Source organism: Parasteatoda tepidariorum, chromosome 9, assembly GCF_043381705.1.
Source record: "Parasteatoda tepidariorum isolate YZ-2023 chromosome 9, CAS_Ptep_4.0, whole genome shotgun sequence".
Taxonomy (NCBI): Eukaryota; Metazoa; Arthropoda; class Arachnida; order Araneae; family Theridiidae; genus Parasteatoda; species Parasteatoda tepidariorum.
Window position 1 is genome coordinate 68,673,086 of NC_092212.1, and position 23,747 is coordinate 68,696,832.

Consider the following 23,747-nt stretch of genomic DNA (forward strand, 5'->3'; position numbering starts at 1 on the left):
TGTCAATGAATTCCACCCTCCGGAAATCCAATCACATGCATTTTTTACATCAACTGCATAAGGATTTGGGAGTTTATTATCCAGATTATAAACAACGTTCTGAACTAATCTTTTTCGATAGTATCCTTTGAAACATTTTATTATTCCCAAATCTAATGGCTGTAGAATCGACGTGCAATTTGGGGGAAAATAAAACAATTTTATATTTTTCAAACTTGGAGGATTGTTGTGAGGAGTGCAGTTGTCAACTAAGAGAGCTATTTTTTTCTTCTTTCTTTTCATCTCCTTATCCACATCAAGCAGCCAGTTGTTAAATATTTCTTCTGTCATCCAGGCTCTTTTGTTTGCCTTGTAGTCAACTGGTAAACTTTTCACATTCTTAAAACATCTAGGTTTAGCGTATTTGCCTATAACGAACGGCTTCAGTTTATCGGTTCCAGTACTGTTTGCACAAAGTAGAACAGTTAACCTCCATTTTGATTTTTTACCGCCTTTACAATTTTCTCCCTTAAATGCCATTGTTTTATCTGGCATGAGCTGATAAAATAAGCCAGTTTCATCAGCATTTCTGACGAAGCTCTCTCCCTACTACAATACCCCTCACCCATTTCTACTGCTCTAATTTTCCCTAAAAGTGGCATTTTTTCTCAGAAACAACGAAAGAATATTACATACAAAGGAGATGAAAAAAAAAAAAACATTTTGTTATCTCACATTTAAGCTCGATGGGGAGTCGTTTTCCAACGGTAGAAAAATCGGAATGGAACTATCAACTATCAAAAGAGGGAAAATTATCGTTGTAGACATGTTTAACTGAAAAGTGGTTATCGCTATAAACAAGTTAAAAATACATTGAGTAAATAGGAATTTCACCGGGACCTCAAGGAAATATCGCTATAGACAGGTTTATCGTTATAGACAGTATTGTTATACACAGGTTTCACTGTATATATATGTTTCCTCTTATACTACATTACATTAATTTTTTTATTCACATTATCTAGATGATCTTAAACACATTTAAAAATGAAACTATAAAGTAAATAGAGTAGAAATAAATGTGCATATATAATTTCATGCATTAACATTATATGTTTTGGTAATAAAATTTTATTTTGTATGTCATGAAGAATTAAGACATGTTATCAATAATTAAAAATATAATATTTTTAAAAAAAATGCAGAGAAGTGATTACCTATGACACGATGCATTCAAAATTGGTTTTTGAAGAATTCTAGGTGTTGTTTCCATCACACGAACCAATAAATTGTCTAAATAATTTTCCAAGTCTGCTATTTTATCCCTTTGTCTCTCTAAATCCCCTTGTTGTTTGATCGCTAAATACACTAATTCCTGAAAAACGTAATAATATCTTAGGAGTCGCGTAAATTATCTTATAATTGATACAACCAATCTCATGGATAACTTTAAATTTAGAGCTGCTTATCTTTATTTCATAGTTAACATAAAATATATTTTCACGAAAATTATTACAAAATTATACCTTTGATAAAAATATTAACTATAAGTTAATTTTTCACTGGACACTTTAAGTCTTTTATATAGAAATTATATTAAAAAGAATATAGAAATTATATTATTATTAATTGAATTTTAACATCTTAAAATTTGACGCAAATGATGCCTTCTCTAAGAAATATATCAGGCTTAATTTGAATGGTCTATAAAATATATCTGATTAGATTTTAAATGAAACACTTTATGTATAGGGAAAAAATGTTTTATTGTTATCTCCCATAATGCACTAAAGGCTTTAAAGAAAGCATTTTCTCAACTTTACAAACCTTAATCTACCATCTGAATAAGTTTACAATAAATTTCAATTTTTTCGAAATTTCAAGTGGAAAGCTAAATTGTTTAAAACATACATTTAAACATGCTTTTAAACAATAAATGGAAAATAAATCTTCCAATCTATAAAACCATTGTTTCATTGCAAACAAATTTATTTAAAGAAGACACATCTATGAATTCGTGATAAAACAATTTAGGTTTAACCATTTAAATAAACCCAGGCATACACCTAATTCAAGAATGAGTTCTCCATGTCAAATTTAAAAATAGTAAAATTCTAATAACAGTATTACAATTTACATGTTCTGCTTTAATTCTTTTCAATCTGGAAAATCAAAAACAACACTTTTAAAAATAAACAATAACTAAAACAATATTGAAATCTTATTTTTTAAAAAAAAAGAGACAATATGCATTCAATAAAACATTTTTTTAAAATTCAATCAAAGTATGAAATTGATCTAAGCAAATTATAAGAAAATTACTTTAATAAGTCAAAATAGAAAAGGGCTAAAACCAAATTTGTCTTATATAGACAATTTAAATAAAAACTAAAACCAAAAACAAGCAAAACGAAATTTTAAAGATATGTACGTTAGCTAAAACCTCACTTCATCAGGGTTTGTAACTGTAACTTTATCTTTATTTATATTTTTTATATGTAGAGGTGGCCTTATTAGTATTTTCTCAGTGTACTTTTGGCTTGCGTTTTTTTTTGTCTATTAGTGAATTTTAATCTTTTGTTTCAATATTAGATTTTTTTATTGCATTTTCTTATTTAGTTTATTGATTATGGGACATCGGGGCACAGTCAGTTTTGGGTTTTACCACTGACTACAGAAAGACTCCAGTATGTTAGCAGACAGTGTGTCCCCTGATGTAGTGCTGTTTTTGCTAACATACATAAACAAAAAATAAAAGTGAAGTAAATTTGTTGGTTTGCATTATTAGTGATCTAACCAAAAGTTATACCTTATGATTCATTTTCTCATATTGCTGAATTATTTCTGGTGGAATACCTTCTGGAGTAGAAGCTTGGTTGTTCTTTGGTAAGTCTTGTTTCAAAGACTCTAGTGCGTTTTTCTTTTTGCTGTTTGCCAGAGCTAAAACTGATAAATCTGGAGATTCAGAGAGTTGTAAGGTGTGCCTTCTGAGATCTGAAACATTAAAGAAACAAATTAATATTAGATTGCAAATTACTTTTTAATTTTGAGTACAATGTGATAGTGTAGCAGTGCATTAAAGTTTTCCACAATGTACAGCACGCAAAAAAAGGGACCACCCTGAATAAATTTTCACAACTTAGGACTCAATCTTAATGGCTGGAGGGGGTGACCTGAAATATGCTAATTAATTAGTGCAGACGATATTTTAAGCTACGAAATCAGACACAACAGCGTTCTTTCTCTGAATAAACAGACTTTGAATAATCTGAATATAAACTCACTCTGAACTAAATGCGTAATTTTAAAATTGGATTTTTCTGGAACCATCTCACCGATTTTGTATTTTGCCAAGTAAAATTACAAATAATGCAAATAATTCTATACCTTACAATTCAAAAGTGGAGTCAGACTCAGTGGAGCCTCATTTTCTCGCAATTAATGAAAAGAATTGGAGATCAAAGATAAATCAGAAGTCGTCATGGAGAAATCTTTAGAGGAAGGCATTGGCTCACATTGGGCTGTCTGGCCAACTATGATGATGATGACAATTCAAAAGATTTGCGACTATTAATGAATAAAATAATAAATAATATATATTTAACATTAGTTATTTTTTGCATGGAATTATCGTTGGAGAAACAAATTTTACAATTGCATGCAAAAATATTTTAATTTGCTTAAAAATTTCTCGAGATATAGCGAAATACCCAAAAAGTTAAATTAACATTACAGGGTCCATACTTTGGAGTTCTTTCCTGACCAAACTATTGGGCCCATATTTTCCAGATTGCAGCTACCACCTAGGGGTCAAAAATCAGAATCCTTAAGAAAATGGTATGTTTATTCAGAAAAAGTACGTTTTTGCGTCTGATTTCATAACTTGAAATATCATCTGTACTTATTAATTATCATACTTAAAGTCAATCCTTTTAAGCTTTAAAATTGAGTCCCAGAAAGTGAAACCGATCCTTAGATCAAAAATTATTTAAGGTGTTGCATTTTTTCTTGGTGCACTGTACATGGAAATAAAATATGATTTTCAGATATTGTTGCTAAAAGAGAGAGAAAATATTCCATGGTCACGGTGTTCGTTTATATACCATTCAGTGAACATAAAGTAATAAAACCATCGCAAAACTTTTTTATATTCCAGAACTCACTTCACTGTCTATGTATGTTAACAAAGATCATTGTAACATTTTTTATGTAACACTGTTATTCAAAGAAAAACATATAATGGTCACATTTGATTCAAAAATTATAATTTTCATCTTTAGAGAGTGGGCTCTTTAAATTTTACTTATTATTTTAACATTTGTGATTAGAGTCTTGAAGACATTAGAAATTTTTGAAAGCCAAAGGATGATAATTCTTTACCCATCAAAATATTTGGATATAAAAAAAACTAAGCGATGGGAACCAAACATAGAATAATTGAAGTGATCAAAAAAGAAAACACCACCCAGAAGTTTTTAAACAAATAGCCAGAATTTACCAATTTAAATACTCCTGTGGCAGAATTTTTTCGAGCTATCTGCAACGAAACTCTCTAGCACTAATATCTTTCTGCAAGATACTTTTAATGACAACAAACATATATGTTACTAATTTAAAATAACAAAAGCGCTGTGTTTACAAAAAACAATAAAAAATAAAAACTATAAATTTTTTATTCTAATGTTATAGGTGATATTTTCCCACTTTGTTGGGGGGGGGAGGAAGCAGAAATTATTTTCTTTTTCGCATTTTGTAAATAATCATCATAAAAATCAAAAATGAATAAATTTGTAAATAATCATCAAAAAAATAATTAAAAATCATGAAATCTGTAGTAGTAAAACACGCGAATCTCTTAAAAAGAGTGTTTCACTTTGGGATTAAATGGCTATAATAAATAATATCAGATTTAAAAACTATGGAGAAATACCAATAGCAATAACTGCCGATATTCGAAATAATTATTGCCTTAAAAAGTAAATACTCAAATTCACTATTCGAATTTTCCATATTGTTTGAAATATATCGGGATGTTTAAAACTCACATGAAAATCAATATCATTAACTGCCGAAAATACAATCAAAATATTACATTGATTTACGATACTATCGGTGTAAATTGATCAAGTCAAAAAGTGATTATCTAAAAGCATGATTCAAATATTACGTGTAAATTTCTGTAGAAAAGAAATTTTTTTTGCTTTTCAAAAAAAAAATCTTTCTGCGATTCTGCCACGGATTAAATACCAATCTTAATTTTATCATGAGTCCGAGCATGACTAAAACCTTTTTTGTCAGTAATGGAGCCCGAGCCCAAATCAGACCCAGGGTTGAGCTAAGCCAGTCTCATCTCTAAGCACGACTGCATATTAAGTTTAGTCAATGGATATTAATAGCATTTTATTAGAAGTTGTAAATAATTTTAAATGTAAGATTTTCACTTACTATTCCGCAATGTTTCGAACTTGCTCCGTCTAGTAGGTGCTGAAGGCGAATCTGATTTTAAAGCTTCAATGAGATTTGTTTCAGATCTAGCCATTAGAGAGTCTAAAAAAGAAAAGAAATTTCGGTTAACTGCAATTACGAAAAGAACAAGCTAACACAATTAAAAATTAATAGCCAAACATTTCAACAAAAAATAAGACCTCTTAAGTACATTTTAAGCAATAAAAAATATTTTTAAGCACTACATAGATTAACAAAATGCAAAATCATTTTCAAAGACTTGCCGACCAGGTGGCCGAGTAGTTAGCGTGTCTGACTGAGGAGCCATTGGCCGCGGGTTCGAATCCTGCTCAGTTTCCTTCAGAATCCTTCTCAGTTCTGGATGTTTCTTTCTCTGTGTTCTATGTCCTTTCTCTTTTGTGTATGAATGTGACCCGCCCTATAAGCGGGTTTGTGGTTGTGTGACGTGGGCGACGCTGCTCCACCGCAGTGGCTTCGCCACAGGTGTCCACTGGCTAACGAGAAGAGAGTAGCAGTTCTGGCATTTCAGTGGCCAATGGGACAAACCTCAAGTGCCCGTCATTAAAAATAAAAAAATTTCAAAGTCTTTACATGATTACGATAAAATAACTAGTTTCTGACAAAGAACTCTTCTTGATTATATTAGCCACCATAGAAAGAATTTTTGGTTTCATTTCAGAGAGTGGAAAATAAAGCCAGAAATTGAAAATATCAGGCAAAATCCAGCAAGTTGCATACGAGAGTACAAGAATCTCACCGAAAACAGTTCAGTATACGCACATGCGGACCTGCAAGTATTTCATCAAACATGTAAAGTTAATGGTGGTTTCATACGCTACGGCCCGACAGTATGCCGAAATGCATTGTGTTTGAAGGAATTGTGAAAACATTGAATAGAACTACGTGAAAACTACACTTTTGTATAATACGCGACAAAAATTGACATATTAAGGAGAAAAAAACTCATTTTCGTAAAGGGAAAATTAAGCACTTTTTAAAAACGCTACGTACTATAGGTTTTGTTCCGATCTCAATCTCACTCAGATTCTTGTTTTTTTTATACTTTCACAAAATCAAAAAATTTCCCACTTTTGTTATGCACTTTACATAGAGTTTTTTAAAGACTGTTAGGACAGTCCAGAGCAATTTAGTCTGAGTAGATGAGTACCCGTCCAAGCAAAGAAACAACATTACTAACAACATTAGCAAAAATTATATAAGTTTAAAATTTTCACACCTTTAGCATGCGATAAAATGCGATTTGTCCATTCTCCATGGTTTAATAGCTTTGTTTCTGTGGCAGGAAAGGAAATGTTTTTCTGTAAAGACTGTTTAGAAGTCTGAAAATGTATACAATCTTACTTAAAATCAAATATTTAAACAAAAAATAAATAAATAAATATCAAAATATATTTGATTAATATAAATACATTTAATGCAGGTATACTTGATTAATAAATGTAACTCCACATTAAAATCTAAATTTAAAGTAAATGATAAGTAGCAATACATTTAAAACAAGTCAGAGAATAGAAAAATTAAATATTTCTCTTAGCAATAAACAAATAACTCTGTGGCCTAAAGCAAAGACAAGTAATGACGTTTAATGTAAGAGTGAGTTATTAATTTTTAAAAAAAATTATGAATTCTTTTAAAATGAATTTTAAAAAAATATTGGAATTTTTTAAAGATAAAAAAAACCTATTGAATATGATATACTGCTAACTCAAAAGTTAGCACAGCCATTAAGTGCCTCCATGTTTAGATATTCAATATCAAACATCTATAATAAATAAATAAATTAAAAACAAATTAAACAGATTAAATGCTAGTTAAAATGCTCAATTAATAAATTAATACAATGCCAATGTTCGAAATGAACTGAGTAACATTTTAAAAAATCAACATAAAATTTTACTAACGAGAAATTAATAATGTATTTTTTTAAACTCTTGAAAAAAATTCATAAATTTATGGTTTAGATAATTTTTACTTTATTAAGAAATAGTTACTACTATTTTCTTAATGAAAACTTTCAATTAGCAATAAAAAGAAAAATTAACTTTTGAACTTCAGTAATAAAATAGAATATATTAATTTAAAATTGCACAATAAAAAAATAAATATCATTTTCTAATAAAAAGTAATTTATTTATGTTTTTTCAAAAACAGGAAATCACAAAGAAATGCAGTAACTGAAAATTTAAATAAATAAATAAATAAATAAATAGAAGATTATTCACGAGCCTTCAAACAAAAAACAGTTTTAGTTTAGTTGCAAATAAAATCACAACAGAAAAAAAAACTTAAGATTAAAATTAAAATTTAATGGAATATTCTTGTAAAATGGACATTTAAAATTTTATTTCCTACAAGTTTTTGCAATTTTTATTACAGGTTTATTTTTAAAATGATCTTGTTATAGGATATCCACCAACCTTAAAAAGTTTGAAAATTTGTAACAAAAAATGAAACTATCATCAATATCTTTATATACTTGCAGCCACCATTGCATATTACTTTTTAAAAAAAACACATTTCTTTGATAATTTTATCCAGCAAGATCTCTCAACTTTAAAGTCAGGTTTTATAATAAAAAAATTGCTACAGGCTTTAATGTAAATTTACTTCCCAACAGTAATAAAAATAAATACTCAAATATCAAAAAACTTTCTTCGTTTTTGATGAAACTGTTTCCTGGCATATGCTATGGGCACAAATTTTGTCAAAAAGGCAAAATAACTATCATCATTCACTATCTATGAATAACTATTGTCACTTTTAGAATTTTGTCAAAACTGAAGAAATATTTCATCATTCTATTTTTTTCCAAAGAAAAACTCATAGGGCCCAATGTGTTAAAATTTTCTATAAATCATTTTAACTTTGGCACCATATAGGTGGCAAAATGTAATAAAGAGACAAATAACATCCATGCCCAAAGCGGGAATCGAACCCTGGATCTTTCAGGAATGAGACTAACTCCTTGACCACATCATACAGGCTGGACGGCTAAATTCATCACTTTACTTTCGATTGTCTAGTTTTTATTTTAATTTTGTCATTCTAGAAAACAATATCCCACAATGCATTACGATGAGGCTTCAAGTTGAGGAATCATTTTCGTCATACATTTCAGAGTTCGCATTTTTTTACAAATCAGGCAAAATGAGACTCAAAATTAACAAAATAGGTTCGAGGATTGTTGAATCGCCAAAAAAGTGAGAGTCTTATTTCCGAGAATGTACTGAACATTTTTCAAACCCATGGGATTCCTGTATAATCAATCATCAAACAAATTTGTAGAAAAATATGACATAATAAATATGAAATTATAGACAAAATATTAGAATTAATGCATCCTTTTGTTGTTTCCGTAACATCAATACTTACATTAGAGCTTTGACTTTCCACTGAATTGGAGCTATCAGACATTTCTGCTGCTTCTTCCTCTTGTGGTATTTCATCTAAGCTTTCAGCTTCTTGTATGGAACTGGTTATCATGGCTGATTGGGGCAAGGATAATGTGCTACTCTAGATAAGAGAATAAAAATTACTAAAAATAATTAACTTAATTTTTATATTCACTGTTAGAAAGAGGATGGGTTGTGGTTTTATGGCACAAATTAATGTAATAATGTATAGTGGCACAAAGTAATGTAACAAATTAAATGTAATCTTGTGCTAAGCTCAAAGTAAAAATTTCAGTATTAACCTAGTAAATGAACCAATATTAACAGACTCATAAAGCATACCTGCTAACATTAGAGAGATAAAATAACAGAGATTTTACTAGCGACATTTTCAGGCTACGAGTAGTTTTGATACATCATGCATAAACATGTAAGTCAAAAAAAGATATTCAAAATTGGAAATAATATAAGCACATACATTTAACAAAGTAAAAAAAATGCATATAAATCTTAATCAAAAGAAGATTTTTTTAAACCATTACTTAGAGTATTAACACTCAACATACTGCAATACTGGCAATAGCACCATCTGTTGATGAACAAAAGAAGTATTTTTGTCATCACTGGATATTTTGTTGCCAATTTTTTTTTTTTTTTAATTTCTTCAGAAAATATGGAGAAATTGGAGAATGCACAGGTAAATAGGAGAGAGTTGTAAAATACAGGAGCCCTCGTTAAAAAAAAGGAGATTTGACAGGTATGATAAAGACACAAAAACAGAAGAGAGTAAAGAAAAATAAACAAAAAGTATCTTGAATTAATGATAACAAAATATGATGCAAAAAAATTAAGTAAGGTATGATTAATAATAAAAACTTTAAAATGTTATAAATGTAAACTTTAAATGCTCACACAAATTTATTTTTTATTTTATTTAATTTAAAAATAATCCTGAACTAACCTAATAATGGTTAATGATTTGCAACAAAAATATCATAAATAGGCTTCATCAATTTTGAATTAAAAGGCATAAATGACAGATTTTTTTATCAACTGATATTCAGTAATATAATATTATAAATAAATTGAGAAAAGGAGAAAAAATAAAATTGTATACTTTTTTAAGGAATCTTGTTAAATATAAATTAAATATTTTAGCCTATAAGAAATGATTTCTTTTACTCCTAAAACAATCTATAGGGGAGAGGGGGGCACATGTGAACAGGGGGCACATGTGAACATGGTATGTTTTACCAATATGATTTGAAATAAAAAATCTCGAAAAATTTTCAATTGATGGCAGTACTAGTCCTACCTCTCTGAAAAACTTTCAGAGCAATGAGACATTTTGTTGGTCTATTCTGACAATTTCTTTGTATCAGCTGGTGTTGCATATATTATAATCGCTCGCTTCTCCAAGTGAAAGCATAATATAAATCAACTAATAAACTAAAATTAACTATTGCAGATCATTATATGAACATTCAGGTAAGTTTATGACAATTATTCTTTTTTTTTACTCAATTAAAAGTTCTTTATTTTTCAAGTTAGGTTTAAGAAGGATGATGGGGGCACTTGTGAACAAAACATCTGGGGCAGATGTGAACAGTTCACAAGTGCCCCTACATAGTATTAAGATTATTATCCTCATGATATTATAAGTTTAAAAAATATGTATGCATTTAAAATTATCATTATTTAATTTTCCATAATTAATTTATTAATTTTTCCTTTAAAAAAATTTTTTTTTATTAAATGGTTGATCGCGCATCACGCATATTAACTGATACACCTGAGAAAATAGAATTGTTAAAGCTACAAATGAAAAGATAGAAAAAATAAAAAAAAAGCATGAAAGAGTATTAGAGAAGAAAGAAAAAGGCCCATTACAACACCCGTGGAACATGAAGTTGCGAAAAACCCAATTACGGATAAATTATTGTACAGCTGAAAAATTATTTTCTTATTGACAGTACTGTTGTACAATTTAAATTCACATAGTAAGCTACAACCCCCTCAGTATAATGCGTATCTATATCTGTTATATTAAAGATTTTTTTTCTTTGAAATATGATGATTGCTTTGTGTTTTTAATCTTGTTCATATGTGCCCCAGGCCTGTTCACATGTGCCCCCAATAGGGGCACATGTGAACAATTGAAGTCATTTTTCTAAAATATTATAAAATAAAGAAATATTTTATTGAAAAATCTCAAAAAATTCCACAAGACAAAGAAAATACTATTTAAACATATGGACTTTTTTACTATGAAAAATTGATGATATTTTTCGAAAAATGAAGAAATAAAAAAATTTGTTCACATGTGCCCCCCTCTCCCCTATTATTAAATTGACATTAGAATTTTCATTAATATCAAGTTAATCACGTTATTTAACTATTACATGTTATATCATAGTACAAATAACATTCAGTAATTACTGCGAAATTAATATTATAATTAACTACGCAAAGTGTTAAAAAAAAAGATAGTAACAAATTTTATCATGAGCGTAACTATCCTCAGAAATAATAAAAGATAGCTTTTAATGAAATGGCATAGGCATGAATGATAATTAAGAAATTAATATAATAACACAGATAAATTTTAAAAAATAACAGTTGTGATTCAACTTTTGGAAAATAAATAAAAAAATGCTTTTTTTTAAAAAAATGCAAAAGGGAAAAGAAAAACAGAGTAAAAAAATAAGGTGCGCTAAATTAGAAAGATTTTATGCAAGAAAAGTTTATAATAAAGCCTAAACTTATTCTTAACTTATGAGCCTGCAATCTATAACAGACATCAAAGCCTTTTTTCATATTAAATTAGTTAAAAAGGACAAATGAAATACAAATCCTCTAAGTAAGAAATAATAATACAATTGAAAGTACTGTATAGTTTTCTTCTGAACAGTTTAGTGTGAGATTAAATTTTATTTATTTATTTTTTCAATTTTAAATGTGTTAAAAAATAAGAAAACTTAGAGGAAACCCTTCTTGAATGAATATCAAAAAGCAACATGATAAATACAAAAGCAGATAATTTAAAAAAAAAAAAAGCATTAAATTTGTACAACTAAGTATTGAATTATTTTTATGCTTTTAATAGTTTTGCATTATTATTATGCTGTATGTTATCCTTTTTTATTAATACATAACTAAAAAGATAAGAATTATTTAAGAACTTTAAAAACACATTTTTAACAATTAACAAATTATACAATCAACTAATCTTTTAAACAAGATTAATTCCAAAAATAAAAAAAACATTTATGAGCTCATTAGTATTTATTTATTAAAGTTCAAATAGGTTATTTTTTAATTAAACTTACATAAAGAGCTCCATGACGTTTCATAGGAACGTGACTAAACATTTCATTGAACTCGTCATCTCCAATTTCATTACTTAAAGAACCCGATGATCTTTTCTCTTTCAATCTCTCCAATTTCTTTCTTGGATCAAAAGTCTTAAATGAGACACTCCTTGAAGGCAATTTTTGAATTTTATGACCTGCAAAATTATTGATGAAGTCAATAAAATAAATTTTGCATATTAAAAAAATTAAAAAACAAGGTTTTTTTTTGAAAAAAACAAGTAATAATACATAATTTTTTTCCTATTTAAATTCCAAAGAATAAAAGGAGTTAAATTGATATTTTTCACAGTTCATAAAAATTAACCAACTGCAGTAGCATTAGCTACTGCAGTTGGTTAATTTTAGCATTTTTAGCAACCACTATAAGACGAAATGAAAAATAAAAATATTAAATGATTTGTGATGCTAAATTTTTTTAAAACTTATTGAGACGTTAATGAATTTTTTAACTTATTCAAGATATATGCATTTTGCAATTAATCTTAAGATTAAAAACTAAACACTGTACAAATCAAATTAGACTTATAAAAAAATTAATTTCCATTTGCTCATTTTTATTAATAGTGGACTCTCAATTGTTTCAATCTGTTTATGTTTCTTTCAGTAATCAGATTAAAAAATATATAGATATTTTTTTAGTTTTAGTAACCAATTTATTTTTAATCCGAAGATATCTGAACTGGGTTTTTTTTTTTAAACAAAAAAATTTTTATTTTATTTTATTTCAACTGCCTTACAACCCTTACAGCCCAAATAACTATATTTTGAATTAGATTGCTAAACTTGAAAACAAATATTAAATATTTCGAAAAAGTGCATGAATAGAAATAAGGAAAAATTAGTCGCTGGTCTGAAAAGCCAGTAACTAAAAGAAATCATTAGTTTTTACACATTTTCACTAGCAGACTTAGATGAAATGAAAAACTTTCTAACACAAAATCTCAAATACAAAGCTTTCGGCACACATTAACTCTTGTAACTGGTTTCAACCTTTTCATTGCAAAATTTGTTTGAAAATCTTGAAATTTCTCAAAAACGTTTAGGTTTCTTTTTTTGAATTCTGTATTGATTCATATTACAGAGATGAGTTCAGTCAAAAACCAAAAGAGCTGAAAAATACTAATCGAAAAATGTCTTGTGCAAAAACACTTTTCAAATAATTGAAAAAATATCAGAAATTTCAGAAAGAAGATTGTGTGTGTAGGAAGTATTTGTCCAGAGAACATTATCAACAAATATCAATGCAAAACTTTATTCATTTAATTAAACTGTGAGTATATGAATCTCACTGTGTGGTTTTTAAATGACGTGAATATAATTATTTTTGTTTGATTTTAAAATCACATGAAAACGAATCTCGATATTTGATTTTAAAATTCCTAGAATAAGAAAATCAAGGTTTGATTCTAAATTAGGGTCCGAATAATTTTTAAGTCACTTAAACATTAATCATAATAGTCGCTTTTAAATCGGGTGAATAATTAAAAGCGATATTTGATACAAAATTGAGAAAATAGGAAGCACAGTGTGATATCTTAAATCATGTAAATAGGAATCACGATGTGATTTTAAATCGCGTTTGTATTGGTAGAAATTTTTATAATTTTTGCGGGAAAAATTTTTTTTTCCGAGGTTTAAGTCTGAAAAGACAACTTTTTTTTTTAAAAAAAAGCAGATTTATAATTCTTTTTTTAATAATAGTAAAAAAATTTCCAAGGTGGATACAAAATTTTTGTGAGCTCATGTTTATTATATATAGGTCTGTTGACTGACTTGTTTACATATCTCTATTAGCTTCTTTTTTATTTAATGAAAAATTAAAATACTCAGAGGATAGAGCATACGCCTTCCAATAAGCTGAACCAGGTTCAAATCCCAGCGACAGCTGGTCGATGCGAATTCCACACCCAGCTTAGACTGACCACAGTACTGACGTAAATTATCCTAAGTGGTAGACAGATCATGGATCAATACTTGATCCACGAGTTCTCTTGCCTTCCGGAATGTTTCCAAAATTACAAGGCTACGGAGTTGAACATTAGTAGTCGTAAACCCAAAATTGGGTTGGTAGTTCAACGACGGTTATAAAATTTAAATAAAACACGAAGTATGTGTAATGGTCTCATTTATGATTAAATATGATATTTGTGACAAAAAAACAGACCGAAACACAAAACGGAAAATAAAGATAATTAAAATAAAATTAAAAAAAAGCATACCATGCTTTTACATTGTTTGCTGGTTTGGGGGACCACTGATAATTATTTTATGGTGACTCAAGCGTAATTCAGTGATCCTGGACTACTGTCAATTTTGAACTCTGTAGTGTATTTATAAAATCACACAAACAATGGTTTAACAAATACAATGTTGAATGGTAAATGCTATTACATTATTATAACTCTTACAAATATCCAGGGTATAAGTAACTTACCAACACTAACACGAGACACACTACTACCAACATGAAACGGAAAATAAAAATAATTAAAATAAAATAAAAAAAGCACACCATCCTTTTACATTGTTTGCTGGTCTGGGGGACCACTGATAATTATTTTATGGTTACTCAAGTGTAAATCAGTGATCCTGGACCACTGTCAATTTTGAACTCTGTAGTGTATTTATAAGACCACGCAAACAATGGTTTAACAAATACAATGTTGAATGGTAAATGTAATTAGATTATTATAACTCTTACAAATATCCATGGCAGAAGTAACTTACCAACACTAACAGCTAAGTTTTTAATGGAATGCTTCTTTTTCTTGAAGCTCAGATCATTTAAGCTCTGTGTGTCATTGCAACGTCTAACAATAAAAGATATTCGTACTTCAAGTTCTCCTCTATTCTTATCTTCACTTTTTTCGCTTTTCCCCTTTAAAGTATACCACCTGAAATAATATTCATTTGATAACAAAAAATACAATATAAATAAGGAAGAGGAATACAATTCGGAAACTTAACCCTTTGCACTCTGTATTCTTTCAAAGGCGTAAAAAACTGTACACAAACAGTAAAAGTTTACAAGACAACAGTTACTTTTTGCACTCCTCCCATATAATACCCGAAAACCACTAAATATAGTGGTCACTAGACATTAATTACAAAAAACATTAACTTTTATAGTGGTTACTAAAACATTAACATTTAGAGTGGTAGATATTTTAATGGTGAAAGTGGTGCCTGAAAGCTATTCTTGGAGTGGTAAAAATTTAATTTCAATCTTAGATAATCTAAACATTATTAATCTAAACTTAGATTATCTAATCAATATTAGATTATCTAAAATTTCAAAAGAATAAATGATCCGACAAATTATTTTTAGATCTATTTCCTTATAATTTACTTCAAAATTCTCAAATAATATGGTTACAAATATAAAATAGCAAACAATTTTTCTTGATTACTTAAAAAATGAATGGCTTGATTATAAATAGTGAAATAGCTATATATATATATATATATATATATACTTGTATATTACTGTGAATGACAGAAATTGGGTGGTTGTTGACTTCTACTGTTGAATGTTGACATCGCATATAGTTTGACTAAAATAAGAACTCCCCCAGACATTCATCTGGACCTGTGGCGGTGACTATGGTAACGAGGTATGAATGACTATTTTAAGAAGGGGTGCAGGGTCACTGTTTTGGGGTGATTTTGGCTTGTGTCGGCGAGAGAAAGGGAATCTTCGGTCGCTCTTTCTTCGGTCTATTGTGTTAGTCCTAGAGTGAAGCTACCCTCTCTAAAATGCGTCATTTTGTTTCCATAGCACCAGACGGCCTCAGACTTTGTGGCGGGAGGAGTTCTTAGCTTAGACAAATTGTAGTCGCTTTGGTAAGTGTCCAAAATGCATACTAGGTCAAAAGTCATTGCCCAGTATGCTATTAACCGGTACTCCGAACACTGACGTTTCTCCTAATCTATCCTCAGCAGATATTAAAATAACGAATAAATATAATAATATCGATGAATAAATTAATATCAAATCAGATTTTAAAAAATTTGGACATTCGACAAAGCGACTATGTGGTTGTTGACATTCACCATTGACGTTCAGTCATTCACAGTAACACACACACACGCATATATATACATATAACAAATATTTGTTTACAAAAAAGATAGATAACAAAAGTTTTTCAGAGGATTAACAAAATACTTCAATTACACCATAAAGAAAAGTAGTAACATTTAAAGAAACAATTTTAGTTTTAAAAAAAGAAAATCATACAATCAAAATTTCATAAGAATTAACTAAGTTGATACTGTAAGAATATTTGATATAAAATAATTTTATCGGATTTCAATAGCTTTACAATATAACTTATCTACAATTCGATTACTTTTCATTGCAAATAGAAACTTTTCTTTTGTTTTCAGACACAATACGAAAAAAATTTGAGTCAACTAGTTTTAATTTCTTCCTATTTATTATATTGCGTCTAATAACAGTAAACTACAGGCATGTAACATTAATCAACAATAACAATCACCTAAATACAATAAATTTTTCTTTTTTGCAGTAAATTCAAGTATGGTGGGTGTTCCTGTAAAGTTTATTATACCGCCCCAAGTTTATTCTTTCACACTTAAGAAACAATAAAACACAAATAAATGCATCAAAGTATAAAGTTAATACACAAAAATAAAGTGGAAATAGATTTTAAAAAAATTAAGATCTAAAGCTGATAGATAATTACCTGGTGAAAGGTCGGTCAAAATTTTCAATGCCTTGCAAAGATACACTTGTTTGTCCTAAAAACTCATCTAATCCCAAAACATTACGATGGAAAACTGTCAGATGAACATCAGAATCTCGACCAATAAGAGTTCTAAAAAAAGATTAATTTGTGAGCAGTCATGTTAAATAAAATATGTCTGAGTATGTCTCATAACCTTTATCTTTATTCAGAATTAGGTTACTTTTTAAGATGGAGCAAGGAGCACAAGTTCTTTATACAGAAACATGGCTAAAAAATAATAAGTAGTACAAGTTTGTTATAATAACGAAAAATTTAATAAATGATGAATTTATGAGGAGATAAAACTTGCTATGTTTTACATTAATGAAAAAAATTAAAAGTTCTTTATGCAAAAAAATTGGAAGGAATTAATAAAAATATATTGCATAATCTCATATTTTTAAATCTTTTTCCTTTATATTATCAAAGCTATTGCTTAGGGCTCCTTCAAATACTATGTACGACCTTAACAAGGGGAGACATTTTGTTATTTGTTATTTTCGCTGACAAAGAGGAAGGGTATGAGTAACATTGACTAAGACATAAAAATCCCCTTATTTTCAAAATTTTCTTAAAAACAAAATAAACATAATTACATGAAGAAAAATTTCAAACCAGGAATAAACTCCAGATTTGGGGAAAGAAAAAAATTCCTTAGAAGAGTTTCAGAGGACAAGAGTTTTGAACACAAAAGTTTCCTAAACAATATTCAGTTCAAGACTTTATGAAAGAAATTGAAACCTAAATTTTGTTTTATTCTTATAACTTTAGACTAGCACAGTAAAAGTCAAACTAAAAGCAAAAAAACCTCAGTTAGGATTTCCTTAATCATGGGGAATTTTTTCATGGGTCGATTTTTGCGATTTATTTCATTTTTCCTGAGGTGGTGAAAAGTTCAAAATTGTCAAAAACATGCCTATGCAATGTTTGTATGTCCCCTAATGAAAAATAAAGTTCTAAATCGAGAGAATCGCTCAATTGATTGATCTATTAGCAGGGTGCGTAGCCAAATCTTTCAACAAAAAATAATTTCTGAATTCTTCTAATTCATTTTTAATTTCTGAAAAAAGGGCTACATGTTTTAAAAGTGGCCACAGTTAAAAATGCTATAACAGGCCACTGAACTGTTGCAAAATTTCCCTGTTTTGCCCTACAACGATCAGTGATGGAGGATTGCAAGAATCGGTAATTAGAATTTCCTGTCATCCAAACGATTAGAGTGATATAACAATTAGAATATAGAAGATAACAATTAAGACTAATACTTACAAATCGCATTCTTCATACCACTCAGGATCTGTAGCTTTCTCTTTAACCGTAGTTTGAAATTTTTCTTTACCCATTTGAATAAGGACGAAAGCATCATTTGTTCCTGAAAAAGCGAAATTCTTTAAAATACGGAACATTAAATAATAATAATGAGCATAACTTATATAGAAACTATTCATACAGCGTTAAGTATCTTAAAAACTCATATCTCGTTTTGAAGCATTCGTTTAAAACTGATTCTTCCTCTTAAATTGAACAGAAATTAAATCTCAGAATGAAATTCATGGCTCATATTCAACCCTTTGCTTTTAATTTAGATGTATTTTATCAACATCATTCATGCGATTAATTTCCATATCATTAACACTACATCATGAGTCATGGTGGCTCAGAGGATAGAGCGCTCGCCTCCCAATGAGGTGACCCGGGTTCGATCCCAGCGATAGCTGGTTGATTCGGATTCCGTACCCGGCTCGCAAGACCGCAATGCACACGTAAAAACATCCTCAGTGGTAGGCGAATCATGGGTTAGAGTCCCCTTGCCGTCAGGCTAACCGTGGAAGGTTTTCCTCTCGATGTAATGGAAATGCGGGTTTGCTGAATCAAAAAGTTCTCTAAAAAGGCAAATTTCACCCAATACTTGATCCAGGAGTTCCCTTCTCTTCTGGATTGGGTTCAAAATTACAAGGCTATTGAACATTAGTAGCCGTAAATCCTAAATTGGGTTGGTTGTTCAAAGACTAGTATAAAATAAAACATTACATCGTTTTGCACTTAAAGAAAGCAATTCTTTCAAAGCGAAATAATAGAAAGGATAATCTTAAAGCTTTTATACATTTATTCTTATTTAATTATTGCAACCGGACGGGAGTTCGTAGAAGCATTCGTAAGATTTCCGGGAGATTTCCGTATTTTAGATCCGGGAGATTTCCGTATCACGATCTGTGGCAGAATAATCGCTAAGTCTTGGCAACTTCTAGGCAGCGGCCCGCGAGAAACTTAAAAAACATCACAGAAAGGGAACTAACTCGAATTCAAAGTCTAACTATGTAATTTTTGTTTAGAACTAAGTAACGGTGAATGAAATAAATCAAACTATTACAATCCCCCCCCTCAAATAAACTGCTAAAGAATTAGTTAGGTTAACAGTTTTATATTTTTACCCTGAATGATTATGCTTCATGCTCGCACGTATTTCTGACAGTTGGCGCGATAGGGCTAGTAAATTCAATCAGGTAATCATCAATACTACATTGTAGGTACTAGTAACAAAAAATTTGTTTACAATTTAACTTTCTTTTTTTTTTTTACGGAATGGACTAACAGAAAGGATAATCTTAAATCTTATATGCATTCATTCTTATCACATTTACTATACTTTAATATCAACTCAACTAAATCACTGAAAATGAATATGAACAGTAACATTTAGTAATAATATTAATAATACTATGGGTTTACCCATTGGCTACTATGGGTTTACTCGTTATTGGAATTCACCCATTGGCCAAATGGCTCTTGTTTTGGGTTTTATGGCGAGCGCACTTTATTTAGACGTCATCACACTTTTCAACTGTGTTCAAGAGTAATAGTAAGCAACGCGCATGCGTCGCCATTGCATGAGTTGCTATGGCGACCGCTGCTGTTTGATAATTTTCTTTTTTTCTTTTTGTTTTCACCAGCTTCCACCATTCAGCTTTTCACCATTCTTCATGTATTTACATAATAATAATTCAAAGTACTTTTATATTCTTTTTATTATTAACTTATAATTACTGTCCTGACGGTGATTTTAATATAAATATGAATACTGAAAAAGGAAAAGTATTTTGTGACGTCTTGAAACACGTATATAGCCAGGATATGAAAACCAATCAGACGACAAACATCAATTGAGACAGTTTTGCAACCCATGATTTGAAATGTTGTCGCGTTTAGCGGAGTCAAAGAAGAAAATAAAAAAAAAGCATTTGACCAATGGGTAACCAGTGATCGTAATAAAACGATCACGTTTTTTTTTTTTTTAAAGCCAAATTATCTATGAACTAGCCCTATGAAACAGTTAATTATAAAAATCAATAATTAAGATCTATAATGAATTATTTTTAACGCAACTCAATACGAAGTAAAAAGAAAGTTATATTTTAATAAACAAAATTATCTAGAACAAACGGTCTTACCTTTTCTTCCTTTGTTTTGAAGATTTCGAGAACGTTGAACTGAAATTAAAAAAAAAAAATAATGTGTTTAAATATTTGAGGTAAAAAAAATATATACACATGTATACACACACTTTCATAAAATAGACTAAAAAGTAGATCACAAAAAGAAGGGTAATGAATGGTTAACAATAAAGAAAAACAACAATTCCATTGTGTAACTGATTATGTAAAAAACCTAAAACACTTCCCAAATGAGAATTTAAACACAGCAGTGAAATGAGATAATGGTTTTTAAGGAGATATTTTTCAAGCTTCACTAAGAAATAGAAACATAAATGCATAAGAATACGATTTAAAAATCCGTTGCGTTATACAACAAAATTGTAATAAACAAAAGGTCAGACAAATTGTTGGGTTGGCATTTCACCCGGAAGAAACTGGATAAAACCACACACAAAAATGGAATACATGGAACTAAAAAAGGTTCCCAAATGGGATTCTGCGGAACTTTAGGGTTACGTGGAAAGGTCACTGGGGTTAAAATTTCTTTCTAACCAGTTATAATTTTTGTAACATAAAACTATATTTTTATTTATTTGATATTTCCAAAAATTTAACAGTTATTTGATATTTCGGTTCATTTTAAAAAAATTATTCAAGCAAAATGGCAATGAAGAAAGAAAAAACAAAATTTAAAAAATATATATACTTTCTAATAACAATATATTGTGATAGGAAAATACGAAAAAGAAAAGGAATTATTAAATGAATATGCATTTGCAAATAAATTGCATCATTATTTATTCTCAAACTTTATAATTCAAAGTAAAATAACCTGATTCGAGAATAAAGAATTTTTTTTAAAGAATTTTTTTCTTCTTATAACCAGTCTCATACCATAACCATAATTCAGCTTATTTTATTCAATTTCAACGATAAAAACTACTAAATTAGAAACAACTACAGACCTGAGAATTTAGCTGTCTAGCATAAAAACAAATTTTATATATCTGTTTTTGATAAAGCAATGAAAAAAATTTCTTCTAAATTAATTTGTAATCTTTTTTTCATCAGTACATTAATAGTTGCTAATTAACTTTATTTTTAAAATCGGGGTTCCGCTAAAAGAAGCTCGATCACTTAAAATTCACAATATCTCGTCGAAAAAATGTAAATAGATTTTTCTGAGCTTTTTAGTATAAGTAATTAAAAAATTTTAATGCGCGTTGTGGTGTTTAATAAAATAGTTTCTTAAATATGTAATCCTAAAACAAATATTGTAAAGCTCAATAACGCTTAGGTCAAGACTGAGTTAACTATATTATTTAATAATAACAATAAAAAAAAGGCCGCTGTCTGTTGTAGTTTGCACACTTTTTATTTATTTATTTACACATTGATTCACCTACTCACAAATTCGTTTATTTACCATTTCGTTGGTTTTTTGATTCGCTTCATCTCTTTCTTCAATAGAGTATATTAAGGATTTTTACTAGTAATGGTTGCATAGCGGCACGAATGTATAATGATATGCTTTTGAAACTGAAAGTAAACAATTTTTAAAGTATCTGTGTGTAAAGTAAACTAATTAAACAAACACCCTGTGGCGGAAATTTTTCGAGCTTTCTGGGACATACCTTTCGAATATTAATATCTTTCTGCAAGATACTTTTAAAAATAACAAATATGTATGTTACTGATTCAAAGTAACAAAAGCGTCAACTTCAAAAAAAAAAACTTTTCGGATTAAATATAATTTTTTTTAAAACAATAGATGGCGCCACTGAAAAACAAGAAACGCACCCTCCACTTAGATTCGCTTGATTTCACTAACAGGCTTGCTGATATTGGCAAGTGGCATTAGAAACAACAAGTGTTTTTCATATAATTAAGACCAAATCTCTGCAATTGATAAGCGGATATTGCGTTAGCAGAATTCAATTTCAAGTTTGCTTTACTAACATTAACTCAGACGCTGGAGAAATTTAACAATAGAAAGTGTTCAATGTTTCCCATATTTGTTCCAGATAATAACAATTAGCGCTATTCTACAGTCTTCAGTTTCTACATTCTTTTTGCGATTTTGACCACTAACAAAAGTTCTTTAAACTACAGCCATGGATACCTAGGCTCAAGTAACGAGACTCGTTTCCCCGTGAGCTCTGTGACGTCGATTTAGATTGGCTGCCGTCGATCACATAGGTAAACAGTCGCCATTTTGGTGAATAGTTTGGACGGTGAAGTTTCAATATGCTCGATCGGTTATTTCTATTTTCTCCTATTTTTACTTTATTTGCTTCATAGCTTTAAATTAATAATGGCAGATTGTTACGCATTTAGGTGTTCTAATAATTCAGAATTAGGCTTTAAATTATATGGTTTCCCTGTAGTAAAACTCACATTAAAAAGGTAGGGAGGTACTTTATTTCCGTCACACTAGAGCTGCAATGTTAAAATTTTAAAATTAATGTCAAAATTTTATTTTTAATGTTAAAATTTTATTATTATTTTTCGTGAAAATAGTGGCGGGCAAAAATATTAGCATGGCCGGTACCATTAAAACTGAAATTTCATGCCGCCCTCATAATATAAAATAAAATATCATTAAAAAGAATCTCAGCTAACTCCAAGATATCTGTTCCTTCTAAGATATTTGTGCCAGAAATTCGCAATAGATACAGCGTTAGGAAAAATGTAAACAATAACAAATGAAAAAAATAAAATGATGAACAATATGCAAATCCTTTCCGAAAACTTTCATCAGAACAAACCCGTTTTAATAGAATTCTTCTGTTGTTAATAGAATTAGAAGAAGCATAGGGAAGTTCAATGAAGGGGCACAAATACTTTAATTATAAACCTCAACCCAGCAAAGAATTTCACTTTCACTCATTCCGCCAGCACAATAACCCATCATAATAAATTAAAAAATAAAATACTCGCACATGAAATTCCAAATCCGATTTAGGACAATTAAACGAGTTTCACAGAGAGCAGGATTCGCAAAATACCAATCCGCAAGTAACGGGACTCGGGACTGGTTTCCCTTCGTGCAAAAATGACCTTGTTGATCGAGCGAGTTGTGATATATTTTTTTTTCGTTATATTCCGTGCGAAAGATCGAACAAAATCAAAATTTATGGACCAGTGTCCGAACAATGAAGATCAGAATGTTGACATTTCTAGGACAATCGGCTGATTTTTATGTTCTGTATGCGCACGTAAGGTTCGCGGAGAGTTCTGGGGTTTGGGGAAACAAAAGTAAAAGCAATGGTTGATGAGAATGATCTGCATAAATTCCGAAATAATTGGAGGTTGTCAAACTACAACTTG

At 29.3% G+C, this 23,747-nt stretch overlaps 1 protein-coding gene across 4 annotated transcripts in view; it reads right to left on the reverse strand.

Moving 5' to 3' along the window:
- LOC107451757 (Rab11 interacting protein) overlaps nt 1-20,567 on the reverse strand; it is a 33,110-nt gene extending 12,543 nt beyond the window's left edge. For all 4 annotated transcript variants that reach the window (XM_043044114.2, XM_043044113.2, XM_043044116.2 and 1 more), the window contains exons 1-10: nt 20,433-20,567; nt 18,253-18,355; nt 16,942-17,073; nt 14,960-15,126; nt 12,188-12,366; nt 8,839-8,979; nt 6,683-6,785; nt 5,425-5,526; nt 2,789-2,973; nt 1,197-1,354 (exon numbers count right to left, since the gene is read on the reverse strand). In XM_043044114.2, the coding sequence (XP_042900048.1) occupies nt 1,197-1,354; nt 2,789-2,973; nt 5,425-5,526; nt 6,683-6,785; nt 8,839-8,979; nt 12,188-12,366; nt 14,960-15,126; nt 16,942-17,073; nt 18,253-18,326 (1,241 nt within the window). In that variant the 5' untranslated portion in view covers nt 18,327-18,355; nt 20,433-20,567. The remainder of the gene's footprint in view (nt 1-1,196; nt 1,355-2,788; nt 2,974-5,424; nt 5,527-6,682; nt 6,786-8,838; nt 8,980-12,187; nt 12,367-14,959; nt 15,127-16,941; nt 17,074-18,252; nt 18,356-20,432) is intronic.
- Between the last annotated feature and the right edge of the window lie 3,180 nt (nt 20,568-23,747).